This window comes from Lagenorhynchus albirostris, chromosome 6 (assembly GCF_949774975.1).
Source record: "Lagenorhynchus albirostris chromosome 6, mLagAlb1.1, whole genome shotgun sequence".
NCBI classification, from domain to species: Eukaryota; Metazoa; Chordata; class Mammalia; order Artiodactyla; family Delphinidae; genus Lagenorhynchus; species Lagenorhynchus albirostris.
Window position 1 is genome coordinate 34,705,797 of NC_083100.1, and position 15,498 is coordinate 34,721,294.

General features: G+C 43.2%; 1 protein-coding gene across 1 annotated transcript in view; it reads right to left on the bottom strand.

Moving 5' to 3' along the window:
- LOC132521513 (aldehyde oxidase 2-like) overlaps nucleotides 1–15,498 on the bottom strand; it is a 100,873-nt gene that overhangs the window by 53,833 nt on the left and 31,542 nt on the right. The window contains 12 exon segments of the mRNA XM_060151172.1: nucleotides 1,201–1,288; nucleotides 3,333–3,357; nucleotides 3,360–3,440; nucleotides 3,443–3,464; nucleotides 4,189–4,315; nucleotides 4,752–4,810; nucleotides 4,812–4,847; nucleotides 8,744–8,796; nucleotides 8,799–8,862; nucleotides 11,722–11,836; nucleotides 12,425–12,594; nucleotides 13,962–14,054. Coding sequence (XP_060007155.1) covers nucleotides 1,201–1,288; nucleotides 3,333–3,357; nucleotides 3,360–3,440; nucleotides 3,443–3,464; nucleotides 4,189–4,315; nucleotides 4,752–4,810; nucleotides 4,812–4,847; nucleotides 8,744–8,796; nucleotides 8,799–8,862; nucleotides 11,722–11,836; nucleotides 12,425–12,594; nucleotides 13,962–14,054 — 933 coding nt within the window.

Genomic DNA, 15,498 nt, shown 5'->3' on the forward strand with positions numbered 1-15,498 from the left:
CCGCTTTGCCCTCCGCACCCCTGTGGCTGCGCTCTCCTCCGCGGCTCCGAAGCATCCCCACTCCGCCACCCGCCGTCTCCACCCGCGAAGGGACTCCTAGTGTGTGGAAACTTTTCCTCCTTCACAGCTCCCTCCCACTGGTGCAGGTCCCGTCCCTAACCTTTTGTCTCTGTTTATTCTTTTTTGTTTTGCCCTACCCACGTAGTGGGAGGTTTCTTGCCTTTTGGGAGGTCTGAGGTCTTCTGCCAGCGTTCAGTAGGTGTTCTGTAGGAGTTGTTCCACGTGTAGATGTATTTCTGGTGTATCTGTGGGGAGGAAGGTGATCTCCGCGTCTTATTCTTCCGCCATCTTCCCGGAAGCCTCCAATTCCAAAATTCTTGAAAGGTTTATATCGAACAGCTTAAGAATCTCTCTGCTCCCTCATTTATGGTACTATTTTGCTTAGCAAACCTTTCTTCATGAAAACTTCAGCCTAGCATTTGTCAAAATTACCAAATGACAAAATCACACAGAAAATCTAGCTATGTGTATGCTATAAGCAATTCCCAGATGAAGCATGTTTGATATAGAAACATTACATTAGAACTGTCCTAACACTCAATCACAAATTTGAAAAGTAGTATTGTTGTTAACCAGATCCCAGCAGTTATTTTTAATAGTGTTTATGCTATAGTTGCATAAAAATGCAATGAACGTGGTTTGAGACAATTTATTTCACTAGTTAGTTTATTCTTTTTTCCTGTTTGCAAAAAGCTTTTGTGGTGCTTTCATAACCATTTGGTGGAAACACTTGTAAAAAATAATTTTGCAGTTAAAACGGTCAAATGGTTTCCAAACAGTTTCCACTGCAAAATAATATTTTTATAGTCAAGAAGTTTTGGTACAACAATGTCTGTAGTTTCTTTCATTTTTTTTTTTGTCTTTGAGGAACCACTAACATAAATCCCATTCCTTCAATAGTGTTTTTCTTATAATTATTGGAAATTATTTTTATCATTTAGCTTCTTCATAATTTTACAACAAATTTACTAAAAGTTCCTCATAAAATGTTATTATGAGTATTCAAACACACAGCACCCATTTTAATATTGTAGGTACTAAGATGATTGTTTTTAGAATTTAGCAAAATCAAAATAATAGAAAAGGATAAACCATTCAAATAAAATGAGGCACTTTAATATTTTCATCTTTAATACTTACTTTATATTTTCCAAATAATGGGTGTCTTCTCTCAGTTATTAACATATCATCTTCACAATCAAGAACAAGACGAATGGGGTGACCAGTTCTAAAGAAACAAATCTTAGATTTTTCATCCATCCCACCCACCCATCCATCCATCCATCCACCCATCTACCATCCGCCCACCTATTTATCCATCCCCTCATTTAACTATTTACCCACCCATCCATCTATCCACCTTTCTACCCATCCATCCACCATCCACCCTTCCACCTATATATCCAACCATTTATTCAACCACCCACCCGTCACTTATATACATTCACTGAGTGCATATGATATGCTAGGCACTGATATGAATTGATGTATAGCTAAATTACTATTATCTCTGTGTTCTAGAAGTCATTGTTTGACGAACTAGCCAAAGGAGATTAATGTCACATGTCAGTTAACTTGTGTTCTCATGGCTTCAAATTTGACCCTCACCTAGATCCAACCATTTTGCATATCCCCGCCACTAGTTACAGAGGCCAAAGAGTGTGAACAGGTAAATCAAACTTAACAACACAACTGGAAAAACAAGGCCAAGCACACGGCCTAGGAAGTCTGGATTAGAATCTTCATTTTCAGCTATGAATGCTACTGTGTTAGCTAAGTTGGGCCTTTGGGTAGTGAGGACGTCCAGGCTTTCTGTTTCTCTAGGGCAGAGGTTCCCAGACTTCGAAGTGCAGATGAATCATCTGGACTGCTGGTGAAATGCAGATTCCTGAGCCTTAGCACTAGGACTCTGATTCGATAGGTTGGGAGGAGCCCTAGAATCTGCATTTTCCTCAGTGATTCTGATGCAGGTGTCTTCAGGTACATGTGGAAAACCACGACTCTACCACAGGGTTTTATGGTCCTCTTTAATGATGAGGACCACCTGGAGTATCAGTTAAATGTACAGTTTCCACATCCATCCCCTGGTGATTCTGATTCAGTGGGTCTGGGATGGGGAGGCAAGAATTTCTATGAGCCCAGGAGACTCTTATCAGCAGTTTGGGAACACTGCTCTGGGGACCACTTAGTGCATGGCAGGTGTTGTAGCTTAAGGCACTGGTTCCCACACTTGGCTGCACAGTGGAATCACTGGGGAAGTTTTAAAATAGACTGATGCCTGGGTCAACATGGGGAAGCCTAGGTACTGGGATTTAGATGCTCCCAGATGATTCTGATGTGCAGTCATGTTTGAGAAGCCTTAAATGCACAAAGCTTGGTGGGAATACGATGAATTAATTATCCCTTGCTGACTCCTTGTTGGGTGTGAATACAAAGAGTTTCATTATGGAAAACACTGGGGATGGATTTCAGATCCCACCTTTTCTCCACCTGTCATTGCAAAACGAGACACATATCTGAGTGCTTTGGGACCCTTGAACTACATGGAAGTTGTCAAAGGAAGCAGGACCTTTGAAATTTGCAGGCTGATTCGGGCTTTGACATAGTAACAAAACAAAACAAAAAACAGCCATAAAAAATGAACGAGGAATAACCATTGTAAAGCAATTATACTCCAATAAAGATGTTAAAAAAAAATGAATGAGAAATAGAAAAGCCAGCGCCATGAACAGCATGAACAGTGAAAGAGCAACACTTCTGGTTGAGGTCAGCCCAGGAGCTCTCTTTGAGGTTGTCATGTGTCAATTGAGCACACACTGAAGAGCAAGCCCTTCTCAGGAGCAGTGAGGGAGAGGGTGGGAGCCTTTTTCTCCTCATCCCACTGTCTTCAGCTGACAGTAGGAAGGAAAAGTTGGGGAGCAGCCTTCCCCTTTGACACTCCACTTGGGCAGGTGACTTGCCCCACCCCTAAGTGGGTCACCTTCCCTGAAGCTCGGGGACGGGGCCGCGTCAGCTCTGGAGGTGTTCAACAAATAATACCACTTTTCCTTTATAGAGCAAATTAGCCTATTCAAAGTGCTATGTGCACTTGACTTTTCCAATAACTCTAGGAGGGTGCGTGTTATCTACAATTATAAAGAAAAAGGGACAGGAGGCTGAGTTGCCCAAGGACACTCAGGTGGTTATGACAGCAGCCCAAGTGACTCTCGGGCCACTGATTTGCTCTCAGCTGTGTGCATTTTACGCCCTCCCGTGCCCCCAAGCGCACTTACCTGATAGTGCCCACAGCTGCAATAGCCCTGATACAGCTGGTCCTCCTACCTTCCCGCCTAAACCTCCACCCACTCGTTTTACATGACAGGTGATTCTGTTGATGGGATGTTTAAAGTAGAGGACACTGTTTTCTATAAAAGGTAGATAACGGGAAAGGTTTACAAGATTGAAATGGTAAAGAAGGTTTTTGCTTCCTGAAACAGCACAGCAAAATTCATCGACATCTACTGTCAGTAAAAAACAAAGAAAGAAACAACTGAGATAGTCTGAATCTGTCTTTCAGAGCTCTACTGAGTCTATAAACATTGTTAGTCTCCAGCAGACTTTCCAGCAGAAAAATGGTACTTTCCTAAAGGGAAACTGTCCTGGATTCCTGTCAGAACCTGAATCTTAGACAAACACCTACCCCTAAAGTCCCAGCAAGGTGAAAGCTAGTGAACACCTGACAATTTACTAAAGAAGGAGATATGTTTGCAGCTAAAACCTGGAGCACTTTATGACTGGGGAAATGAAAATGTGCTATGAAGTGATGTGTTTACTCCAAAGGTTACCTGTAGTGATTATTTTAGGGAAAAATCAAGTACGGAAATAATTAAGTGTTGTCATCCAATCACAATCACATTTAAACACGAAGTCCGTGAATGTATACCTCAAACTGAAAATGGCTGTGGCAGTTCTTTCATTTACTTGACAAGACCAGAAAATATCAGAAAAGGGTCTGGGGTCTTAGCTGCTCTGCTGATGTCCGATACTTGGATTCTAAGATTCTGCAGGTAAAATGGTGGCCAGCTGTGAGACTGTGGAGGTGGAAGGCCATGACACAATTAGGAAGCTGGGGGTGATCCTGGACCTCACCTGCACGTGGGCTGGATCCTGTGTTGACACATAAATGTCCAGTTCTTTGTCCTCTGTCTTTGGAATAACAAGCACTAGCTGTGTTTCCATGTAAACCTGTTCCTGTCCTCCAACACGGATTTCTCCTGTCAAGGGTAAGCACAGGGAAATGCCTGAAGTTGTATGCTGGTTGGGGAATTCAAAAGCAGGTGAGACGTGCACTGGCCAGCTGGATTTGTCCTGACCAAGGCATTGATGGATCAGGTGTTTGTCCTGTGACAACTGAGGCCATCTGTTTCAGAGACTGAGGTTCTGGATAACAAGTTGAAAGTGTCTGCTTCCCTTCTTCACTCTGTCCTTGACTAATCAAAGTCTTAGGAATTTTTCTTCTGTTTATTCTATTGCTTCCTACCCCCCACCCCCCAAAGCAACACATAAGCCAATTTGAAAGGAAGCGAGAAAAGAGAACTTTGGCAAAACGCCAAGACTTTAGAAGCTGGTCTTTCTGAGAGGAAATCACATGTTCTCAATGTCTGCGTCAGAAGAACGTTGCGCAAAGATTCTGTGAAACATCCTGAGTCACTTCAACAATTTGATCGACTTTTTCAAATGCCTCCTCAATGTTTCCTTGTTCAAGTTTTTTTTTCAGGGCACAGGAATGAGTTGTGTTTTATGGCATCCTGAGTGACAGGAAGAAAAAGAGCTAATTCTTTTTTTTTTTTTTTTTTTTCCGGTACGCGGGCCTCTCACTGTTGTGGCCTCTCCCGTTGCGGAGCACAGGCTCCGGACGCGCAGGCTCAGTGGCCATGGCTCACAGGCCCAGCCGCTCCGCGGCATGTGGGATCTTCCCGGACCGGGGCACGAACCTGTATCCCCTGCATCGGCAGGCGGACTCTCAACCACTGCGCCACCAGAGAAGCCCAGAGCTAATTCTTTTGACTCTTTTCTTCCAATGGCAATTTGTTCTTACTCAAAAACCAGTGAACTCCCGAAAATCGCCATCTGCTAAGACACACAAAGGAGTCAGGCAAGCAAGGGAGCACATACTAGAGTAGCAGACTCCCCGCAGAGATGAGATGTCAGAGGAAATAACTTCTAAATGGCAGAGAAAACCAACAAGGATTAGAGAAACATTTAGAGTTGAGATCTGGGGACACCATGATGGTCCGGGATGATAACTACTCGTTTCTCATTTTCAGTGTAGATCTCCAGGGAACAAGTGATAGCTCCAAATGCAGTAAGAGTGAGACTCAGGGCCCTCCCTTTTTCCCCTCTTCTGGAAGAAAAATACTCGTGTCAGACTTAGGGAGCTCACGTATAGGATGGAGACCATGTTAACGGGGGAGGACTAAAGTCCTAACACAGCTCTTGGGCAAGAAAGCCCAACAGACACAGTACGCAGTTTGTTCATTTCTTTTTGTATTTGGCATATCTCATAAGGGCCTTTCTAGCCCTTTGCTCTAGGGGTGTTTTTTGGACAGTTACATGAACTGACTCACACATGAAGACTGGAAGCCATCCTGTCCTGTGGTTCTATGGATTGACCTAGGACAGCTGATCCTTGCTTAACCTTTAGATCCAGGTGTTTTCCACACTTGACAATGGCACCTGACTCCTGCATTCTCACTTGCCAATGGCCTTAAGTCCATCGCCTTTCTTGCTAATGACGATAATGGGAATAATGAAAGCAGCTAATATTTACTGAGTGCATGTTTTGTGTCAAACACTGTACAATATACAGTGTATTTACATGTATTCTCACATGAATTCTATTATTCTCTCCATTTTCCAGATGAAGAAACTGGGCTTAAGGAGGTTAAAATAACTTTCTCAAAGTCACACTTCAAATAAGTGATAGAGGCAGCTTTCAAGCCTGGGCTTAGTTTTCAGAAGCATCTTGCTTAATAATGAATACTGGATTTCTCAAAGCAGCAGAAAATGAAGAATACAGTTGAAATTTTCATTTTTTGCTAAACCAAGATCTCAATATGTCACCGTAGTACATGTGGAAGTATGTTTATTGCCGTCCCATAAATGTGTCCTAGGGTAGTATAATCTTATTATAATATATGCTATATTTATCAAGTACTAACTATCAACATGTGCCAGGCACTGTTCTAAGTGCTTTGCACATATTAACTCATTTAGTCTTACAACAACTAGATGAGGTAGGTATTATTATTATTATTTTCATTTTACAAATGAGGAAACCATGGCACAGACAGGTTAAGAAACTTGCCCAAGGTCACACAGTTAGGAAGTGGTGTAGCCAGGATTCAAACTTGGCAGTTTGGTTTTATTTATTATTATTCTTATTATTTTGTGGTACGCCGGCCTCTCACTGCTGTGGCCTCTCCCGTTGCGGAGCACAGGCTCCGGACACACAGGCTCAGCGGCCATGGCTCAGGGGCCCAGCCGCTCCGCAGCGTGTGGGATCTTCCCGGACCGGGGCACGAACCCACGTCCCCGACTCCCAACCACTGCGCCAGCAGGGAAGCCCTGGTTTTAGAACCTGTGCTTTTAACTAGTACCCTATACTGCCTCTCATATATATAGTCACGTTAATGAATGAATGGATTAATGAGTATTGGTATATATGACTGTTCTTTTAGCTACTTTTCTTTTTTTAAAATTTATTTATTTTTTATTTTATTTACTTATTTTTGGCTGTGTTGGGTCTTTGTTGCTGCACGTGGGCTTTCTCTAGTTGTGGCGAGTGGGGGCTACTCTTCGTTGCGGTGTGCAGGCTTCTCATTGCGGTGGCTTCTCTTGCTGGGGTTCATGGGCTCTAGGCGTGTGGGCTTCAGTAATTGTGGTGCGTGGGCTCAGTAGTTGTGGCTCACGGGCTCTAGAGCGCAGGCTCAGTAGTTGTGGCGCATGGGCTTAGTTGTTCCACGCATGTGGGATCTTCCCAGACTAGGGATCAAACCCTTGTCCCCTGCATTGGCACGTGGATTCTTAACCACTGCGCCACCATGGAAGTCCTACCTGCTATTCTTCATAAAAGGATTTAAAAATTTTTATTTTATTTTATTTATTTATTTTTTGGCTGTGTTGGGTCTTCGTTGCTGCACAGGGGCTTTCTCTAGTTGCAGCGAGCGGGGGCTACTCTTCGTTGCGGTGCATGGGCTTCTCATTGCGGTGGCTTTTCTCTTGTTGCAGAGCATGGGCTCTAGGTGTGCAGGCTTCAGTTGTGGCTCTTGGGCTCTAGAGCGCAGGCTTAATAGTTGTGGCGTACGGGCTTAGTTGCTCCGTGGCATGTGGGATCTTCCCAGACCAGGGATCAAACCCGTGTCCCTTGCGTTGGCAGGTGGATTCTTAACCACTGCGCCACCAGGGAAGTCCGACCTACTTTTCTTCGCAAAAGAATTTTTTTGCTGATGGTGGACAGTCCTAATCGGAGGGAACTCTAGATCTCTAAACATTCCAAGTCCCAAGATATTTCATGAGTGTGTCCTTTGGGTACCATTTCCCCCTTGAGGAAATGGGATTGGAATTAAAATTTCAAAAAACCCTTGTTAGGATCCTAGTACAACCCTAGGAAGCGGGGTGAGCCAAGAACAATGGCTTGGACTTCTTGCAAACTTGATGAAATGGGAATTTGGAACAGAGTTGATTTGGTTTAGAAAAAACAAGAAACATGACCTCTTTAACTCTTTGAATATTGAGTAAGTTGTACCTTTTAGGCACATTTTAAAAATGTTCAAATGGTTCACTAGGGCCTTTGAAAAAATTTTATTTTCTTTCACAAGCAAAAAAAGAAATAAGCTTTTCTCAACTTTCATTGAATTAGAACATGCAAACCCCTGTCCACATCTCACTTTTCTAATCTAAATTCATTATTTTTGCTGGAAGTAGCATTTTCATTCCATCATCTAGACCCAGAAATGAGAGTGGAAATTTCTGTGGAATTTCATCATGAAAGTCCCACTGCTTTTGGGCTCTACCTTGAAAAGATTATTGTTCCCAATATCCATTCTCACTATTTTCAAGTAATAGAATCCCCAATTTCTAGTGAATACCTGGCCACCTAGAATACAGTCTGCATTTCCCAGATCCCCTTTCTAGGTATGTTGGTGTGGCATGTGACTAGGTTCTACCCAAGGAGAGGTAGGAAGGTTATGTGCAGCTTCTGGAAGTGTCCTTAAGGGGAGGGGATATGCTCTTCGTCATCACCTCATTCTCTCTGCTGACTGAAATGTGGACTCAATAGCCAGAGTTCAGTAGCCATTGTGGACCAAAGTGTGATCTGGAGAATGGAAACCATGCAGGACGGAGCAACTATATACAAGAAGGCCAGACCCTTGACACTTAGAAACACATATAAGCCTGGGACTGGCCATTTCTAGATTTTCTGAATGTGAGAGAGAAAGAAACTTCTATTTTTTTCCTGTTTCTTGGAGCCAAAGCTAATTTTAATTCATTTAAGTAATATCTTCCAGAGCAGGCTGATTTTTCCAGAGCAAGCCAGTGACAAAAAAAAAAAGTAGAGCCCTGAATTAGTCTCGCATTAAGAAGTGTGCAAAGGAACTTTTGATTCTACAACCTTACCGGAGAGATCAGGCAGTCTGCTTACCTCAATGGTGAAGATTATGGGCTCCAGTTCTTCACAGGTTACCTTTATCTTTTTGCGTGCTTTGCCTGTACATCTGTCTCTGCAACCACAGCACAGATGATCTGGCCCACGCGGAGTACCTGCGGAAAGTACATACATGAAGCAGGTGGAAAATTCTGGGTAGAAGTACTGTTAGTGCAAACTTACCAATGGCTGGTGTTTTAGTTATTGTTGATCAGTAATAACCACATGTGACTACATGTGCTTGGCTAAAAAAAATTTCTTTTAAATTTTAATTTAAAAATTAATTAAAATCATACAGATGCTTCCACTGGCCATTTTACTCAGTGAATGTAAGCCCCAGAGTGGATGTGAGATTGGCTGTGACCTGAATCGGCTGCATCCTCTGTCAAGGGTCGTCTGCGAGTGTCGCCTTCATGGAGTCATTTTAGAGTTTAAAGGTAAGGAGAGTATTTTTTGTACAATGTGAGTCCTGTGCTTCCCCCCACCCCACAACCCCAAAATTCATATGTTGAGGGGGCTGACCCCCAAGGTGACTGTATTGGAGATAAGGCCTTTAAAGAGGTAATGAAGGTGAAATGAGGTCCTAAGGGTGGAGCTCTAATCCAATATGACTGGTGTCCTTATAAGAAGAGGTAGGGACACCAGGGAGGCTCATACACAGAGAAATGGCCACACAGGAGAAGGTGACCATCTGCAAACTGGGAAGAGTGGCCTCAGGAGAAACCTGCCAACAGCTTGATCTTGGACTTCTAGCCTCTAGAACTGTGAGAAGATACATTTCTCTTTTTTAAGCTATCAAGTCTGTGGTACCGGGTGGACCAAAAGATTCGTTCAGTTTTTTCCGTAAGATGGCTCTAGTAGCGCTTAGTTGTCTTTAACTTCATTTGAAACAATTTTGTTAGATTCTATGTGACAGCTGTCATATCAGTGTGCATTTAGAAAAAGACATCAAAATTGGTGAATTTTTGTGTAGCCATTTTAATATTGAAGATGGAAGAAAAAGAGCAACATTTTCGGCATCTTATGCTTCATTATTTCAAGAAAGGTAAAAACGCAACTGAAACGCAAAAAAAGATTTGTGCAGTGTATGGAGAAGGTGCTATGACTGGCTGAACGTGTCAAAAGTGGTTTGCAAAGTTTCGTGCTGGAGATTTCTTGCTGGACGATGCTCCACGGTCCAGCTGAGCATCAACACAGGTGGACCACTTGAAGTTGATAGCGATCAAATTGAAACAATAATTGAGAACAACCAACGTTATACCAACGCGGGAGATAGCCGACATACTCAAAATGTCCAAATCAAGCGCGGAAAATCATTTGCACCAGCTTGGTTATGTGAATCGCTTTGATGTTTGGGTTCCACATAAGTTAAGTGAAAAAAACCTTCTTGACCATATTTCTGCATGCGAATATCTACTGAAACGTAAAGAAAACGTTCCGTTTTTAAAACAAATTGTGACGGGTGATGAAAAGTGGATACTGTACAATAACGTGGAACAGAAGAGATTGTGGGGCAAGCGAAATGAACCACCACCAACCACACCAAAGGCTGGTCTTCAATCAAAGAAAGTGAGGTTGTGTATATGGTGGGATTGGAAGGGAGTCCTCTATTATGAACTCCTTCTGGAAAACCAAAAGATTAATTCCAACAAGTACTGCTTCCAAGTAGACCAACTGAAAGCGGCACTCAACGAAAAGTGTCCAGAATTAGTCTACAGAAAATGCATAATCTTCCATCAGGATAACGCAAGACTGCATGTTTCTTTGATGACCAGGCAAAAACTGTTACAGCTTGGCCGGGAAGTTCTGATTCATCTGCTGTATGCACCAGACATTGCACCTTCGGATTTCCATTTATTTCGGTCTTTACAAAATTCTCTTAATGGAAAAAATTTCAATTCCCTGGAAGACAATAAAAGGCACCTGGGACAGTTCTTTGCTCAAAAAGATAAAAATTTTGGGGAGATGGAATTATGAAGTTGCCTGAAAAATGACAGAAGGTAGTGGAACAGAAGGATGAATACATTGTTCAATAAAGTTCTTGGTGAAAATGAAAAATATCTTTTATTTTTATTTAAAAACCTGAAGGCACTTTTTGGCCCACCCAATATTTTGTTATGGCAGCCTGAGCAGATAACATAGCTCCTAAATAACAGCCAACCTCTTCATCTGGAGTTCAACCAAAAGGACAGTGGTTTGTTTCATGGCTGGAAGAGAAACAGCCTGAGATGCAACAGTAGTAGCTAACACCTACTGAGAGCCTTCACATGCCAAGCACTGTTGTAAGCACTTGGCACGTATCAGCTCATTTAAATCGCACAACAACACAATGAGGTGGGTGCTACGATTATTCCCATTTTACAGATAATGATATTTTACAGGTATCATGATACCATTTCACAGGTGATGATACACAGCTAGTGAGTGGCAGAGCGAGACCATGAACCAAGGTAGTTTGGCTCCAAAAGCAAGTGCTCAATGAATGATTGTAGACTTGAATTAAAAGGTCAAGGATGACATGAGCAACTTTATTAAAAATGGAGTATGTGAAGGTGAGTGGGAGGTGGCAGGAAGAGGGTTAGTCCAGGAAAGGAAAGAGTTCAGTGTAAATAACAGAGACTGGCTATATATTTGTACTCTCCTTTCTAGATTTTTCAAGGGTTTTCTATCCTGATATATGTCAATTCCAGCATTTATTCTTCAAATAAGAGTAAATTGACTCAAGAGCACACAGTGGGAAAACTCGGACTTGTTGTTTTCCTGTAATAAATTTCCTTTTCTCGATGTTATTTCCTGATTCCAGAAGAGTAGGTCCATCTGAATAAAGGCATTAGGGGTAGAGAGAAGCTGGAAGAATTGGCACTTCTAGCCCCCAGTGACAGAGAGGGCTGGGAGGCGACGGAAGGCCACCTGGAGGTGGTACCTTGGTGATTATCTGCACAAAGTCATGTGGGAAGGCACGTTCTGTACCTTACCTTATCCACGGCCAACAATTTGTCATTTTCGGTACCACTGGTGCCTGGAATGTCCTCCGCTCTTATCACATCAACCACCCCTGGTAGTTCAAGGGCCTCGGACAAATCAATTGATCTGAAAAAAGAGAAATATTTAAGAAGTAGAAATCAGCAAGCTTTGAGGGCCCTAAACCTGAGGGAGAGATAGAGCATGGGTGAAAATCAAAATATATAACAACTGGTTCACCGTAGGCCCTGACCAATCAGAGCTGATCTGACACAGAGCAGGGTCCAGGAGGCCCCCTGCTGGGCCTGGGGTAACATCATAGCTACTGGGATGGGAGGAGAGGGAGGGACCAGTACGGCTGTGGCAGGGGTGTCCTTAGGAAGCTTAGGACAGTGGCCATTTACCATTCATTCATTGTTTTATCACCAGCTGAATATTAGCCCTACTCAGAGTTACTTCTTTGAGCCATGCTTGAGGCAGCAGCAGGGAGATGAGATTAGAATGAAAGCGAGGGCCCTAATTGTGATTTTTGTCTCTCTTTCATGATGGGCATTTCCATTTACACTCCCTTCCTCCTCCTGGGGCTGGTGACCTTTTAAAAATTCTTTCCATAAGGTTCTTTGGGTTTAGAACATTTCAGGAGAATGGTCACATTCCTCCAAGGGAATCCCCAAGTGTGCTTTAAAAAAGCCTTTCGAAAGCTTTTCATTTACTTACATGATTTTTGCATGGGCTTTGGTACTGGTCACCAAAGCCATTGAAAGTTCTTTATCCACCATGGGGATCTCATCACAAAATATGGCTTCATCTGTGCCATGTTTAAGGCCTGGTAGGTGCATGATGGGGCATCCGACTGGATCTTGGAGGGATTGGTGAGAATCCACACTCTACAGAGAAAGACAAGAGTTTCCCTGGAAAACTTTAATCTTCAGAAGTGACCTGGCCAATTACCAACACTCCTGATTCAGGATTGAGAAATCAGATGGTCACCCTCAGGCAACAAACAGTGGAGTGGGTCAGATGAGCGTGGCAATTTAATGATGTAACTAGACTGGGGAATTGTTATTTCAGTTATGCGGCAATGCTTTAGACAGGGCCAATGTTTTGGCAAAATTGTGAAGTAGGTGAAGGGGCACTCTGGCTTCCCCTTTTGGCATGTTCTTTTCCCAAGTGGTACCCCGCACCCCTTTATTCTGGAATTCAGAGGGTCTCCCTGTCCTGCTTTCTTACCTTTCCAATGATTAGCCTGTTTACACGTAAAGTGACCGTGATGATGATGCCTTGAGTGCTATAATTCCTGAGGATGGGGGGCCAAAATCTAAGCCAAAAGCCTGCTTATCGGCTGGAGCAGGGCCTCTGGTGGGAGATGGGGGGCACATGGCAGTGGAGTCTATCCAGATCTGGTCTAAGGTGCCTCGGCTGCCCTTGTGATATTTTTGTGCACAAAAATATCACTGGCAGTATAAGTAAATGGATGAATCGGGAGATTGGGACTGACATATATACACTATTGATACTATGTATAAAATAGGTAACTAATGAGAAGCTACAGTATATAGCACAGGGAACTCTGCTCAGTGCTCTGTGGTGACCTAAATGGGAAGGAAATCCAAAAAAGAGGGGATATATGTATACGTATAGCTGATTCACTTTGCTGTACTGTAGAAACTAACACAACATTGTAAATCAACTGTACCCCAATAAAAACTAAAAAGTAAAGGGAGCACGTGTTTATTCGGGAACTCTTCTCAGCGAAGATCTATGTGTGGACTGTGTGTGGAGATCGGGTGGCAGGAGGGGCTGTGCTCTAATAGATAATAATAGATACTTTCTAAATTGTCCTTCAAGAAGAGGGGCTTCAGTTACTTGCAGGGCTCTTGTCTCGCCGACTGGAGATTAAACATTTGCAATCAGGGCTGGAGGCTGAACCTTGCTACTGTCCTGCTCTGTCCTGCCCCCCACTCCTGGCTTAGCTGCTCCTCAAACAAATGCCCAAAGAACAGCAGTTTGAAGACACTCTCAATTATTAGATGGTCAAACTGTTTCAGGTCGGTTTGGCCCTGAGTGCATCCAGCGGTGGCTCAGGCCTGATCTTAGATCCAGCCTCTCCCTGGATCGACCTGAACAAAGGGCCAATGTGCTAGCAAAAACTAGAAAGTTAGAAGGGAAAATCACAACTTTGAAGCACTTGCTTCTTCACACAACTACAGCTGTCTCTTAGTTTCTCGGTTTCCATTAAATTAAACTCACTGACCTGGTACCTTTGGACTCCCTGGGGTACTGTGACCGGGAAGTCTTCTAGAGCACTTAGGAATCGGTCTGAAATTTCAGGATAACGGCGTCTGTTCTGAAAGACGATTCAAAACAATAAAGATAAGCTGATTAGTCTCTGATTAAACTGGGCTTTGAAAGTGACTTGGCTTAAGTAGCCAAGAAACCGTAAGGTTCGGGTAGCCTGGATGACGTAAATCCGCATCACCTCCCAGGATTCACTTCTGTGAATGTTCTTTGCCCTCCCTCCCTTTCCACATAAGGAAGACCTGGACTGACTGTTTGAATCTGATCCTCAAGCCAGTCTGAGGAGAGAGAGGCCTGTCAGCAAGCTGGGCAGAGGCAGGAGGAGAAGCAAGAAAATCTGGGGTTGGAAAAGCCATTCTAGAACGAGCTGGGGTGGTTCATTGTACACAAAAGAGCCCAAATCCTGATTATTTTCCTCAGCAACTCAGTTTTTCTGAGAGAGCAGCAAAACTGGGAAGGCTCTCTGGGTGTCACTGAAACACATCAAGGGTCTTGATTAAGAAATTCAGTGGCAGCAGGAGTTATTCTAGTAAATGTGGTTTGCAAGGGTCTTCATCTTTCTTTCTTTTCTTTCTTTTTTTATTTTGGCCTCGCTGCACAGCTTGCGGGATTTTCGATCCCCAGCCAGGGATCAAACCCGGGCCCCCTGCAGTGGAAGCACGGAGTCTTAACCACTGGATCTCCAGGGAAGTCCTGTGAGGGTCTTCATCTGAATGAATGAAAACCAGACAGTTTAGGAACACACTGGGCTGTTGGCGTGGGGTGTGACTGGGGAACAGGGGTGCAAGTTAGGGTGAGAGTTGTAGTCACAGTCAGGGGAGGAAAGATAGATTCAGAAGAGAGAGGGGGAGGGGGGAGAGAGAGGGAGAAAGAGAGTGAAAATATTTTGCTTTGGTAACATATTCCAGAAGTTTATAATCAGAAATTCTGAAAAGAAGCTACTTAAATATTAGCATATAAACCTTTCAGGTTTTTGTTTTGAATTTAATTTTATTTATTTTCTTATACAGCAGGTTCTTAGTAGTCATCCATTTTATACACACCAGTGTATACATGTCAATCCCAATCTCCCAATTCATCCCACCACCACCCAACCTTTTAGATTTTTTGAAAAATAAAATTTTGTTTCACATTTCATATTGAATATAAAATTCTAGAATAGACAAAACTAATCTATAGTGTCACAAAGCAGATCAGGGGTGTTGCCTGGGGGCAGGGGTGGGAGGATTGACAGCAGAGGGGCAAAAGGGCACTTTTTGGGGTGATGGAAATACCCTATCTCTTGTTTGAGGTGGTGGTGAGGCCAGTTTACACAATTGTGAAAACTCTCTGAGTTTAAATAGGTGCATTTTGTTCTTTGTAATTATACTTCAATAAAGTTGATTTTAAAAGAGAAAAAAACTGCACATAGGAGGCAGGGGTCCCGTCACGTTTCCCTGCTCAGGGCATGTGGTAAACATCTGTGCACTGAAGACAGTCTGGCATCCTGAGCC